Genomic DNA, 13201 nt, shown 5'->3' with positions numbered 1-13201 from the left:
AGACTTATAGTTTGTTGTTGAAATCTAATTAAATGATTTGCCTTCGCAAGTCATTCAATAATTATTCAACCCTTTTTCCATATTATATTTATTTTGAGATTGTCACAGGTAACCGCCATTGGAGAGTGATTTAATGTGGACAGGATTAGAAAAAGTGTGTGGGTGAGCTGCATGCTACTTCTCTAAATTTGGAAATGACTTATAATGAGAGATCCATGTTTTTTTGCACTACAAATCCCTCCTAAAACATGAATGTAACAAACAGCTGGGAGGGTATTTGCAGCTCCACATGCATACGTATAGTACACTCCCCTGTGCCTGTGAAAGGACTGATTTCATTATCCTCGTCTTCTGCTGCTGTGTGTCTGAGCGCACGAGAACACGGCCGGTCTCCTGCCTGGAGGGGACGATGACCCCCTTCCCCCATCCCCCACCCCTCTCTCTCTGTGAAGGGCAGAGTGGGGGAGTGCAGTGAGGGAGAGCACTGGGGGAGTGCACCGGGTGAGTGCAGTGGGGCACCAGGACGCTTTGATGTTTCTGTACAGTCAGCCAGATGCACACTGGGCCTGGCTCTCTCACTAAAGGGCTGCTGAATAACACAACGGGTGGCAGCCAAGCGTCTCCTAGCCAATGATCTCTTTTTACGCACATCATGTCCTTGTACTGTTTGTAAAGGGGGGGTCGGAAAGTAACAGGGCTTTGGCCTTTTGTGTCTTGAAAGGCTAAGCAGGCTAGCTTTGGTTGACACACCATATACAGTGAGGGAAAAAAGTATTTGATCCCCTGCTGATTTTGTACGTTTGCCCACTGACAAAGAAATGATCAGTCTATAATTTTAATGGTAGGTTTATTTGAACAGTGAGAGACAGAATAACAACAACAAAAAATACAGAAAAACGCATGTCAAAAATGTTATAAATTGATTTGCATTTTAATGAGGGAAGTAAGTATTTGACCCCCTCTCAATCAGAAAGATTTCTGGCTCCCAGGTGTCTTTTATAGAGGTAACGAGCTGAGATTAGGAACACACTCTTAACCCTCCCATTGTCCTAGGGTCAAAATGACCCGCCACTGTGTTGAACCAACTTTATTTAATTTTTATATTTTTTGGATCATTTGTGAGAAGGAGGCAGTGATACTTTCTTTAAAGTCTCACTGCCTCCTTCTCACAAATGATCCCAAAAATATAAAAATTAAATAAAGTTGGTTCAACACAGTGGCGGGTCATTTTGACCCTAGGACAACGGGAGGGTTGGGAGTGCTCCTAATCTCAGTTTGTTACCTGTATAAAAGACACCTGTCCACAGAAGCAATCAATCAATCAGATTCCAAACTCTCCACCATGGCCAAGACCAAAGAGCTCTCCAAGGATGTCAGGGACAAGATTGTAGACCTACACAAGGCTGGAATGGGCTACAAGACCATTGCCAAGCAGCTTGGTGAGAAGGTGACAACAGTTGGTGCGAATTCACAAATGGAATAAACACAAAATAACTGTCAAACTCCCTCGGCCTGGGGCTCCATGCAAGATCTCACTTTGTGGAGTTGCAATGATCATGAGAACGGAATCAGCCCAGAACTACACGGGAGGATCTTGTCAATGATCTCAAGGCAGCTGGGACCATAGTCACCAAGAAAACAATTGGTAACACACTACGCCATGAAGGACTGAAATCCTGCAGCGCCCGCAAGCTCAAGAAAGCACATATACATGCCCGTCTGAAGTTTGCCAATGAACATCTGAATGATTCAGAGGAGAACTGGGTGAAACTGTTGTGGTCAGATGAGACCAAAATGGAGCTCTTTGGCATCAACTCAAACTCGCCGTGTTTGGAGGAGGAGGAATGCTGCCTATGACCCCAAGAACACCATCCCCACCGTCAAACATGGAGGTGGAAACATTATACTTTAGGGGTGTTTTTCTGCTAAGGGTACAGGACAACTTCACCGCATCAAAGGGACGATGGACGGGGCCATGTACCATCAAATCTTGGGTGAGAACCTCCTTCCCTCAGCCAGGGCATTGAAAATGGGTCGTGGATGGGTATTCCAGCATGACAATGAACCAAAACACACGGCTAAGGCAACAAAGGCGTGGCTCAAGAAGAAGGACATTAAGGTCCTGGAGTGGCCTAAACAGTCTCCAGACCTTAATCCCATAGAAAATCTGTGGAGGGAGCTGAAGGTTGGAGTTGCCAAACGTCAGCCTTGAAACCTTAATGACTTGGAGAAGATCTGCAAAGAGGAGTGGGACAAAATCCCTCCTGAGATGTGTGCAAACCTGGTGGCCAACTACAAGAAACGTCTGACCTCTGTGATTGCCAACAAGGGTTTTGCCACCAAGTACTAAGTCATGTTTTGCAGAGGGGTCAAATACTTATTTCCCTCATTAAATGCAAATCAATTTATAACATTTTAGTCTCCGACTGCTTGTGCCAGAGGCCATAACATTGGGATGGGCACTACCACACACACCACCCACTACCAGCCATAGGGCCATTACTATAGGGCTCCTAATTACAATAGTACAGTAAAAGCATTTCCTTGTTCAGTTCAACCGAGAGAGCACTTACTGTTCTTTGAAGCTTTGACATATTGTCTTGTTCTTTCCAACTACTGAGCCGTGAGGTAAACAAGTCTAAATAAATCTCCTTTAGACGTTGCATTCGGTATTGCTCTCTATGGAAGGTGAAAAACCACGAGCAAGGCTGGCTAATATTTGCGCTGGGATATATCCACTGGGACACTGTATTGTTGTAAGGCCAAATGAATACCGTACAAATTCTCATTATATTAAAAGATGGATGCCCTGCTTTTGACTGGATGATGTATTATTGATTTATGTGTGATTTATACTCCAGGCCGTGTTTATGCATATGTATGAAGGGTGTACATGTGCATATTTAAACAACAATAATGGCAGACAGACAACAAGCACCACTGGAAAACATGCCATTGAAGCTAGCCAAAGATCAAGCTGTGTGCACTGTATGTGAAACAATGGTACACTAATGTCAGGTGCACCACTATGTACTGTAATGCTGCTCGACCAACTATATTTCTCCCCATATTTTAAATTAGCATGACTAGCCGTCTGTCCTCTGGCTGAATTAGCATTTCAAACGATTCCAGACAGCCCTCTGATCAAGGCGGTGTTGTTGAGCGACCTCATTCAGTGGTGAACGGTCTGAGAAGGTTGCAATGAAAAGGTGATGAACACAATTGTGGAGATTGTAAAGGGGGATTCTGCAATGATTTCACTGTTGTTGTTGATATCCTGGATTTAATCATCTCTTGAATATGCACAATGTCTTCCTTTGGAACTCTCATTGATGATATACTGTGTTTCAAAGGGTAAAAAGTGAAAAGCGTGTTCCAAATGATTTAGACATCTAAAACAAATCACAAAGCAATATACAGTATTTTGCTATTTATAATCAGACCCCTTATCTGTTATGTGGAATTTAAAGTGATACCACAGGTCAAATAAACCTGCTCCATGCTTTTTGAGGAGTCAAGGACTATTAGGGGATTATAGCCACCAAGATGACATAAGTTCATGTGGGACAGTGCTGGCCTATAGGTTCGACATCATATCACTCATTCTACATACTGTATCCCTTTTGGTTTTCCTGCACCGCATGTTTTCTGGTTGAAGTCACACCCCCTTCCCAAAATGGGACTTCCCCTGCTCCTCTTAGTCTTCACCGCCCTCTTTGCCGTGGGAGAAACACCATTATACTAGTGTTGGTATAATGCAAAAGGGACCTTGTTGAGTTTCACATGGTTTATTGATTGGTTGGTCCATCTTTTTTCCATGATCTTACTGATCATTGTATCCCCCCCCACCCTCCTACTTTTAGTGTTGCTTTGCCTTATTGTTGTCTTTATTGCATTCGTTTTAGCTCATTTTCTTTGCTCCTTTCGCTTTTCGTCTTGAAGTAAAATAACCATGGATGGTTCTTATTTTACTGTACCATGCCATCTGAGGCAGTCCTCTTCCGCATGAGTGACTCAGAAAGTAGCCAGGAGAAATATACACAGCTCTTAATAGTATCCTGGCTCTTTAGCAGCATCCAATTATAGGATACTTTATACAGTGGGGAAAAAAAGTATTTAGTCAGCCACCAATTGTGCATATTCTCCCACTTAAAAAGATGAGAGAGGCCTGTAATTTTCATCATAGGTACACGTCAACTATGAAAGACAAATAGAGAAAAAAAAATCCAGAAAATCACATTGTAGGATTTTTTATGAATTTATTTGCAAATTATGGTGGAAAATAAGTATTTGGTCACCTACAAACAAGCAAGATTTCTGGCTCTCACAGACCTGTAACTTCTTCTTTAAGAGGCTCCTCTGTCCTCCACTCGTTACCTGTATTAATGGCACCTGTTTGAACTTGTTATCAGTATAAAAGACACCTGTCCACAACCTCAAACAGTCACACTCCAAACTCCACTATGGCCAAGACCAAAGAGCTGTCATAGGTCACCAGAAACAAAATTGTAGACCTGCACCAGGCTGGGAAGACTGAATCTGCAATAGGTAAGCAGTTGGGTTTGAAGAAATCAACTGTGGGAGCAATTATTAGGAAATGGAAGACATACAAGACCACTGATAATCTCCCTCGATCTGGGGCTCCACGCAAGATCTCACCCCGTGGGGTCAAAATGATCACAAGAACGGTGAGCAAAAATCCCAGAACCACACGGGGGGACCTAGTGAATGACCTGCAGAGAGCTGGGACCAAAGTAACAAAGCCTACCATCAGTAACACACTACGCCGCCAGGGACTCAAATCCTGCAGTGCCAGACGTGTCCCCCTGCTTAAGCCAGTACATGTCCAGGCCCGTCTGAAGTTTGCTAGAGTGCATTTGGATGATCCAGAAAAGGATTGGGAGAATGTCATATGGTCAGATGAAACCAAAATAGAACTTTTTGGTCAAAACTCAACTCGTCGTGTTTGGAGGACAAAGAATGCTGAGTTGCATCCAAAGAACACCATACCTACTGTGAAGCATGGGGGTGGAAACATCATGCTTTGGGGCTGTTTTTCTGCAAAGGGACCAGGACGACTGATCCGTGTAAAGGAAAGAATGAATGGGGCCATGTATCGTGAGATTTTGAGTGAAAACCTCCTTCCATCAGCAAGGGCATTGAAGATGAAACGTGGCTGGGTCTTTCAGCATGACAATGATCCCAAACACACCGCCCGGGCAACGAAGGAGTGGCTTCGTAAGAAGCATTTCAAGGTCCTGGAGTGGCCTAGCCAGTCTCCAGATCTCAACCCCATAGAAAATCTTTGGAGGGAGTTGAAAGTCCGTGTTGCCCAGCGACAGCCTCAAAACATCACTGCTCTAGAGGAGATCTGCATGGAGGAATGGGCCAAAATACCAGCAACAGTGTGTGAAAACCTTGTGAAGACTTACAGAAAACGTTTGACCTGTGTCATTGCCAACAAAGGGTATATAACAAAGTATTGAGAAACTTTTGTTATTGACCAAATACTTATTTTCCACCATAATTTGCAAATAAATTCATTAAAAATCCTACAATGTGAATTTCTGGATTATTTTTTCTCATTTTGTCTATCATAGTTGACGTGTACCTATGATGAAAATTACAGGCCTCTCTCATCTTTTTAAGTGGGAGAACTTGCACAATTGGTGGCTGACTAAATACTTTTTTTCCCCACTGTATGTCCACATGGCATGGGTGTAGACAGAAAGTGGACATGAGATATGGGACCATGTTAAAGCTGGTAATTGATATAGAGACTAGTGTAACTACTCTGCAAAAGTGAAACTGTGAGGATTTGACACAGTGAGAGCTCAGGGAGAAAGTGGTGTGTAGTAATGTGTGTGTGTGTCTGTGTGGGGGGGTCACTGAGACCAAACACACTCCATCAGGGAACACCAATAATGTTTCTACATATATATTTATTTTAGGATAGGAAAAGTGATAGAGCAGAGCCCGACTCCAAACAGAAAGCCCCTTTTAGGTCCATCAGTACCAACCTGGCCTCCAACATCAAGAGACGTAGGTCCTCCAAAGACACGGTAAGGAGATGAAGGAAATGACACCCTCCCCTGTGATTCTCTCTCTTCCTCTCTTCCTTTACCTCATTCTCTTTTCTCTCTCCTCTGTCATCTCTTCTCGCAAAACGTTTCATTCCAGGCTCTCGTCAGTCACCCTCACACGTGGCGTTACAGTCATGGCCACGCGTCTGTCAGTCAGTCATCGATAAACCATCCAGACATTTGTCCAAAAACCAAAGAAGGAAACCGATATGAGCAGGAGTAGGCAGTCTAAAGCTAAAGGCTTTCGTTTTCTTTGATAAAACAATTTATTTTTGTTTTTAATGACTATTATGCAAGGGGGCAACAAGAGCTAGCCCTTTATGCATTATGCTGGTCTTTCTCCTGTGGCTAACCTGGACACCATTTTGGTTTGTGCTCTCCTTTTTAGTTGTGTATGTGTGTTTCTCTCTCCTTTCACTGCTTGGGCTGTTCTGCACCTTCCTTTTTGTGTGTCACATTTTGTGTGGTTGTTGTCAAGTCATGTTCCTGTCAATAAAAAAAAGAATGGCCAAGAAAAACCTAAATGCAAAGAAATAACAGACTTTACATTCTCTTTTCTTCCCACAGACTTTCCATTTTTAGGGATCTCCTGTCGAGTATGTTTGACCAAACAATATTTACGTGCAGTGTTTCAATCAACAAATGTTGCTGGGAATAAAAGGAGCTATAATTATAATATAATATATGCATGCCATTTATGTCATTGTGGATTGCGTATTGTCCTGATGATAAATCTCAAACTGAATTGTTTATGTTGAACACTTGGTAATTTAATGACAATCATTTCTACACTAGATTATCCAGAGCTCAACATGTTCGTTCCAGGAGTCCTGGAACTGTATACGGATACATGGATACTGTATACAGTGGGGGAAAAAAGTATTTAGTCAGCCACCAATTGTGCAAGTTCTCCCACTTAAAAAGATGAGAGAGGCCTGTAATTTTCATCATAGGTACACGTCAACTTTGACAGACAAAATAAGAAAATAAAATCCAGAAAATCACATTGTAGGATTTTTAATGAATTTATTTGCAAATTATGGTGGAAAATAAGTATTTGGTCAATAACAAAAGTTTCTCAATACTTTGTTATATACCCTTTGTTGGCAATGACACAGGTCAAAAGTTTTCTGTAAGTCTTCACAAGGTTTCCACACACTGTTGCTGGTATTTTGGCCCATTCCTCCATGCAGATCTCCTCTAGAGCAGTGATGTTTTGGGGCTGTCGCTGGGCAACACGGACTTTCAACTCCCTCCAAAGATTTTCTATGGGGTTGAGATCTGGAGACTGGCTAGGCCACTCCAGGACCTTGAAATGCTTCTTACGAAGCCACTCTTTCGTTGCCCGGGCGGTGTGTTTGGGATCATTGTCATGCTGAAAGACCCAGCCACGTTTCATCTTCAATGCCCTTGCTGATGGAAGGAGGTTTTCACTTAAAATCTCACTATACATGGCCCCATTCATTCTTTCCTTTACACGGATCAGTCGTCCTGGTCCCTTTGCAGAAAAACAGCCCCAAAGCATGATGTTTCCACCCCCATGCTTCACAGTAGGTATGGTGTTCTTTGGATGCAACTCAGCATTCTTTGTCCTCCAAACACGACGAGTTGAGTTTTGACCAAAAAGTTCTATTTTGGTTTCATCTGACCATATGACATTCTCCCAATCCTCTTCTGGATCATCCAAATGCACTCTAGCAAACTTCAGACGGGCCTGGACATGTACTGGCTTAAGCAGGGGGACACGTCTGGCACTGCAGGATTTGAGTCCCTGGCGGCGTAGTGTGTTACTGATGGTAGGCTTTGTTACTTTGGTCCCAGCTCTCTGCAGGTCATTCACTAGGTCCCCCCGTGTGGTTCTGGGATTTTTGCTCACCGTTCTTGTGATCATTTTGACCCCACGGGGTGAGATCTTGCGTGGAGCCCCAGATCGAGGGAGATTATCAGTGGTCTTGTATGTCTTCCATTTCCTAATAATTGCTCCCACAGTTGATTTCTTCAAACCAAGCTGCTTACCTATAGCAGATTCAGTCTTCCCAGCCTGGTGCAGGTCTACAATTTTGTTTCTGGTGTCCTTTGACAGCTCTTTGGTCTTGGCCATAGTGTGACTGTTTGAGGTTGTGGACAGGTGTCTTTTATACTGATAACAAGTTCAAACAGGTGCCATTAATACAGGTAACGAGTGGAGGACAGAGGAGCCTCTTAAAGAAGAAGTTACAGGTCTGTGAGAGACAGAAATCTTGCTTGTTTGTAGGTGACCAAATACTTATTTTCCACCATAATTTGCAAATAAATTCATAAAAAATCCTACAATGTGATTTTCTGGAAAACAAATTCTCAATTTGTCTGTCATAGTTGACGTGTACCTATGATGAAAATGACGGGCCTCGCTCATCTTTTTAAGTGGGAGAACTTGCACAATTGGTGGCTGACTAAATACTTTTTTCCCCCACTGTATATGGTTACTATTCATACTGAATGTAGTTTTATAATAGCCTGGTGTGCTGTAGCTAACTATTTGTGATGCCATACATGTTTGGTGTGACAATGGATGAACTCAGAGAGGACTTACTTGGCTGAAGCACAAACAGACAGGAGCACCAGGCTACAAAGTCTAGACAGAGGACTGGAAGGTATTCCAGTCTGTTGAGCATTGGTATTGTCAGCTGAAGATTTTAGTCATTTCAAAAAACTGTTTATTTAGTTTTACTTTTTGCCTCCAGGTGGTGCCGCCCATAGCAGTTTGACAATCTTCCAGAGACCTGTCTCTGTAGACAATCAATCAAGTTTTATTTTAATATACATTTTGTATTATTATATAGCGATAAAAATACGTAGCCTAAACTACCCCCCCCAAAAAAGTTCATACACTTTAATTGGAATTTACCCATTTATTTTTGTCGTAACCATCCTATTATTTTATATCAGTGTTTATTTATAAATGGATTTCAATGGATTTTGAGTATCGGTGTCCACACCACATGCCACACTGCTTCTTTCCACCTCCTTGGTTGTTGTGGAGCAGTAGACTGTTGTCATGCTGTTCACCTGTCTGTTGGCAGGAGGTGCTGTGAGCTATGATTCGGAATGTGAAGCTATACCTTAAATTGTAACAGCACTGGAAACAGTGAGGTCACACATGTTCAGTAGTCAAATGTGGTTGAACGTTGCAGATTGAAATGCCATGAATAGAACTGACGTGATTCCTTATGCTACATGTCAGAAAGGCATGTTTGTTCTACATAGCACATCTCTATCTGAACGTTCCACAACGTTGCACCCTTGGTACAATCTCACTTTCGTGGAATATCAAGACAACTTTTTACATTTCCTTTATGGATTTCTTGGTCACAACAAGAATATTTGACACACTTTTTTTTTTTTTTTTTAAGGTGGTGGTAGTTTTGAATGATAAACAGCTTAATGACTGTCATCCACTGCATTCGAATCACTTTTATTCAATGGTAATTGGTAATCCGTGGTGAAGTGAACCATTACTCAGCAGGACAAAAACATCCGTGCCCGGATATTATCATGTCAGTTTCCATGGTAACCGAGGGTAGGCAATTTTATAGACCCTTTGTAACAAAATATGTTTAAATGGGCTGGGACAACACGTCTCTGTATAAATCAATACCATACAGCAGGAAAAAAATCCAGTTACTTGGCAACAACACTGCAGCTTAGTCTCACATCTGTGACCTTGCTTTGTTTATTGATCAGCATGCACAGTTCAGAGGGTCCCTGTGGTGCTAAGCTTGATCTGTCCAAACAACCATTCCGAATCACAGGCAAACACTGCCTTGCGGGGGGAGGGGGCTTGATGAAAAGTATGACATAATCATGTTACATAACATTTGTTGTGTTGTATGCACCGTGAATATATATGATGTGAGTACAGATGAAATAATTGTTTCTATTTTGTGTTCTTCCATACTCTCTGCAGCCTTATCCCACGGACATCACAGGCCAACTCAACTTGTCAGACCCCTCTGTCAGCACGGTGGTGTGAGAGAGAGAGAGGGAGAGAGACAGAGAGAGAGAGACAGAGAGAGAGAGACAGAGAGAGAGACAGAGAGAGAGACAGAGAGAGAGAGAGACAGAGAGAGAGAGAGACAGAGAGAGAGACAGAGAGAGAGACAGAGAGAGAGACAGAGAGAGAGACCGAGAGGACTGAAATGAGAGGGAGGATCCTGGTTTGGAGCCAGAAGCTGGTCCATTGCTGCTACGCCACCTGAGCCATTGCCCATCCTGTTCTCTATCTACCCACATAGAATGTGTGTTCTGCTCATTCTAACGGATCCCCACCAAACACGACAGGCAGGAACTGGATAGCTGACATCCCACTGACAAGCTGTGCCAATTCACAATGGAGCCAAATCACCTGTTTTTTCCCACACAGAGGCCTGACCCAGCACAATGATAGCTTTAGGTTTATTTTTATAACCTGCATGCTAGAGTCATGTAGTTGTGTACTGTTCGTGTGAAACAACAAGAAATATATTACTTTTCTGATCATGTCATTCGCAACACATTGTCATGCACTGTGTTTCTGATTTCAATAAGCGATAGATTTAATAGATCATGTTTAAGAGTATTTTGTGATGTCAATGTCTTACTACCTCCATTTATTTAGACAGACCTTAGACATGTAGGCTACTGTAGTTAGATGTATTTGACACTGTATTTTCATAAGGTTTTCCTGTGTTCCATTTATCGACAGGTTTTTGTTAGCTTTAGCTAACACGGTGTAGTGTGGGGCAATAACAATGGACAAGTTGTCGATTTATAAATTAGCAGCATACAGCTATGTAAATATCTAAGTGTAAATCCGAGTTAAGCACACTTTGTCCATTGTAGCACTCATATCAGCTGCAATCCCTTCCTTTAGCTATAGATGTCTTTCTTAGCCCCTTTGATGTGTTAATTTACTTCATTCTCTCACTGGTAGCACAGCATTGACTGGGTGGCAGACTATTCTCAGCATTCAAAAATACTACAATGTTGCTGAGCCAAATGTCTTTGGCATGACATCGGTAAAGGAGATGCCTCTAACAGAAATAGACTGGTAACCACTAGTGCTGTAGGCTACGTTGTTGTTCATTCAAGAAAAATGCTCTCTACATTTGTTATTTTGACAGTGTTACAAGGTCATTAATGCAAATCAATTAATCAGTCAACATCAAGTCTCTCTATATAGCCTACATATAGCCTTCAGAAAGTATTCATACCCCTGAATTCAAAAGGGATTAAAAATGGATTCAATATATATTTTTCTCACCCGTCTACACACAATACCCAATAATGACAAAGTGAAAACATGTTTTTAGAAATGTTTGCAAATGTATTGAAAATGAAATACAGAAATATCTCATTTACATAAGTATTCACACCCCTGAGTCAATACTTTGTAGATGCACCTTTGGCAGCAATTACAGCTGTGTGTCTTTCTGGGTAAGTCTCTAAGAGCATTTCACACCTGGATTGTGCAACATTTGCCCATTACTCTTTTCAAAATTCTTCAAGCTCTGTAAAATTGGTTGTTGATCATTGCTAGAACAACCATTTTCAGGTCTTGCCATATACATTCAAGTAGATTTAAGTCAAAACTGTAACTCGGCCACTCATGAACATTCTTCTTGGTAAGCAACTCCAGTGGCACTGTCTTCTTGGTAAGCAACTCCAGTGTAGATTTGGCCTTGTGTTTTGGGCTATTGTCCTGCTGAAAGGTGAATTAATCTCCCAGTGTCTAGTGGAAAGCAGACTGAACCAGTTTTTCCTCTAGGATTTTGCCTGTGCTTAGCTCCCTTCTGTTTCTTTTTTTATCCTGAAAAACGATTTAGTCCTTAACGATTGCAAGCATACTCATAACATGATGCAGCCACCACGATGCTTGAAAATATAGAGAGTGGTACTCAGTAATGTGTTGTATTGGATTTGCCCCAAACATAACAAAGTGTTAATTGCTTTGCCATATTTTTTGCAATATTACTTTAGTGCCTTGTTGCAAACAGGATGCATGTTTTGGAATATTCTTATTCTGTACAGGCTTCTTTCTTTTCTCTCTGTCAATTAGGTTAGTATTGTGGAGTAACTACAATGTGGTTGATTCATCCTCATTTTTCTCCTATCACAGCCATTAAACTGTTTTAAAGTCACCATTGGCCTCATGGTGAAATCCCTGAGTGGTTTCACTCCTCTCTGGCAACTGAGTTCAGAAGGACGCCTGTACCATTGTAGTGACTGGGTGTATTGATACACCATCCAAAGTGTAATTTATAACTTCACCATGCTCAAAGGGATATTCAGTGTCTGCTTTGTTTTATTTTTACCCATCTACCAATAGGTGCCCTTCTTTGTGAGGCATTGGAAAACCTCCCTGATCTTTGTGGTTAAATCTGTGTTTGAAAGTTACTGCTCGACTGAGGGACCTTACAGATAATTGTATGTGTGGGGTACAGTGATGAGGTAGTCGTTCAAAAATAATCTTAAACACTGTTATTGCACACAGTCCATGCAACTTGTGTGACTTGTTAAGCACATTCTTACTCCTGAACTTATTTAGGTTTGCCATAAAAAATACTTATGACTCAAGAGATTTTAGTTGATCATTTTTCATTAATCTTTGAAAATAAAATGAAAAACATAATTCCACTTTGACATTATGGGCTATTGTGTGTAGGCCAGTGACACAACATCTCAATTTAATCCATTTTAAATTCAGGTTGTAACACAACAAAATGTGGAAAAGGTCAAGGGGTGTGAATACTTTCTGAAGACACTGTAGTCTCTCTACATAGTCTCTTTTATATCAGGACATTATTGAGGATATTGTGACATGTACATCATTTCTGGATGTTTTGAGCCTAAACTGCACTGACAGTGATTGTCTCTCTTTGGCTCAAAATATCCTGTAATGATATCCATGTTATCATGCTGTGTATATTATGTGTATATATATATATATAAATTAATGTTCTTTCAACCTTAGGGGCTTTCTGGTAATCGGCTAAGATGGCTGTTGTAGCTGTGTGGTTAACCCTATAGGTAAATGACTTATACTACTTTGTATTACTAATATAATAATATATTTCACTATATCACTGTATTTTTGCTTT

The 13201-nt window shown here is 41.5% G+C and overlaps 1 protein-coding gene across 5 annotated transcripts in view; it reads left to right on the top strand.

Annotated features, from left to right (window-relative positions):
• grin1b (glutamate receptor, ionotropic, N-methyl D-aspartate 1b) overlaps positions 1 to 10162 on the top strand; it is a 44487-nt gene extending 34325 nt beyond the window's left edge. For 3 of the 5 annotated variants that reach the window (XM_045225808.1, XM_045225809.1, XM_041900560.2), the window contains one exon: positions 10030 to 10162. In XM_045225808.1, the coding sequence (XP_045081743.1) occupies positions 10030 to 10095 (66 nt within the window). In that variant the 3' untranslated portion in view covers positions 10096 to 10162. Of the gene's footprint in view, positions 1 to 5951; positions 6890 to 10029 lie in introns of those variants that run through there. The other 2 variants (XM_045225810.1, XM_045225811.1) reach the window with 2 other exon arrangements.
• The last annotated feature ends 3039 nt before the right edge of the window (positions 10163 to 13201 follow it).

This window comes from Coregonus clupeaformis, chromosome 16 (genome assembly GCF_020615455.1).
Source record: "Coregonus clupeaformis isolate EN_2021a chromosome 16, ASM2061545v1, whole genome shotgun sequence".
Taxonomy (NCBI): domain Eukaryota; kingdom Metazoa; phylum Chordata; class Actinopteri; order Salmoniformes; family Salmonidae; genus Coregonus; species Coregonus clupeaformis.
This window is presented reverse-complemented; position numbering and strand designations above follow the sequence as displayed.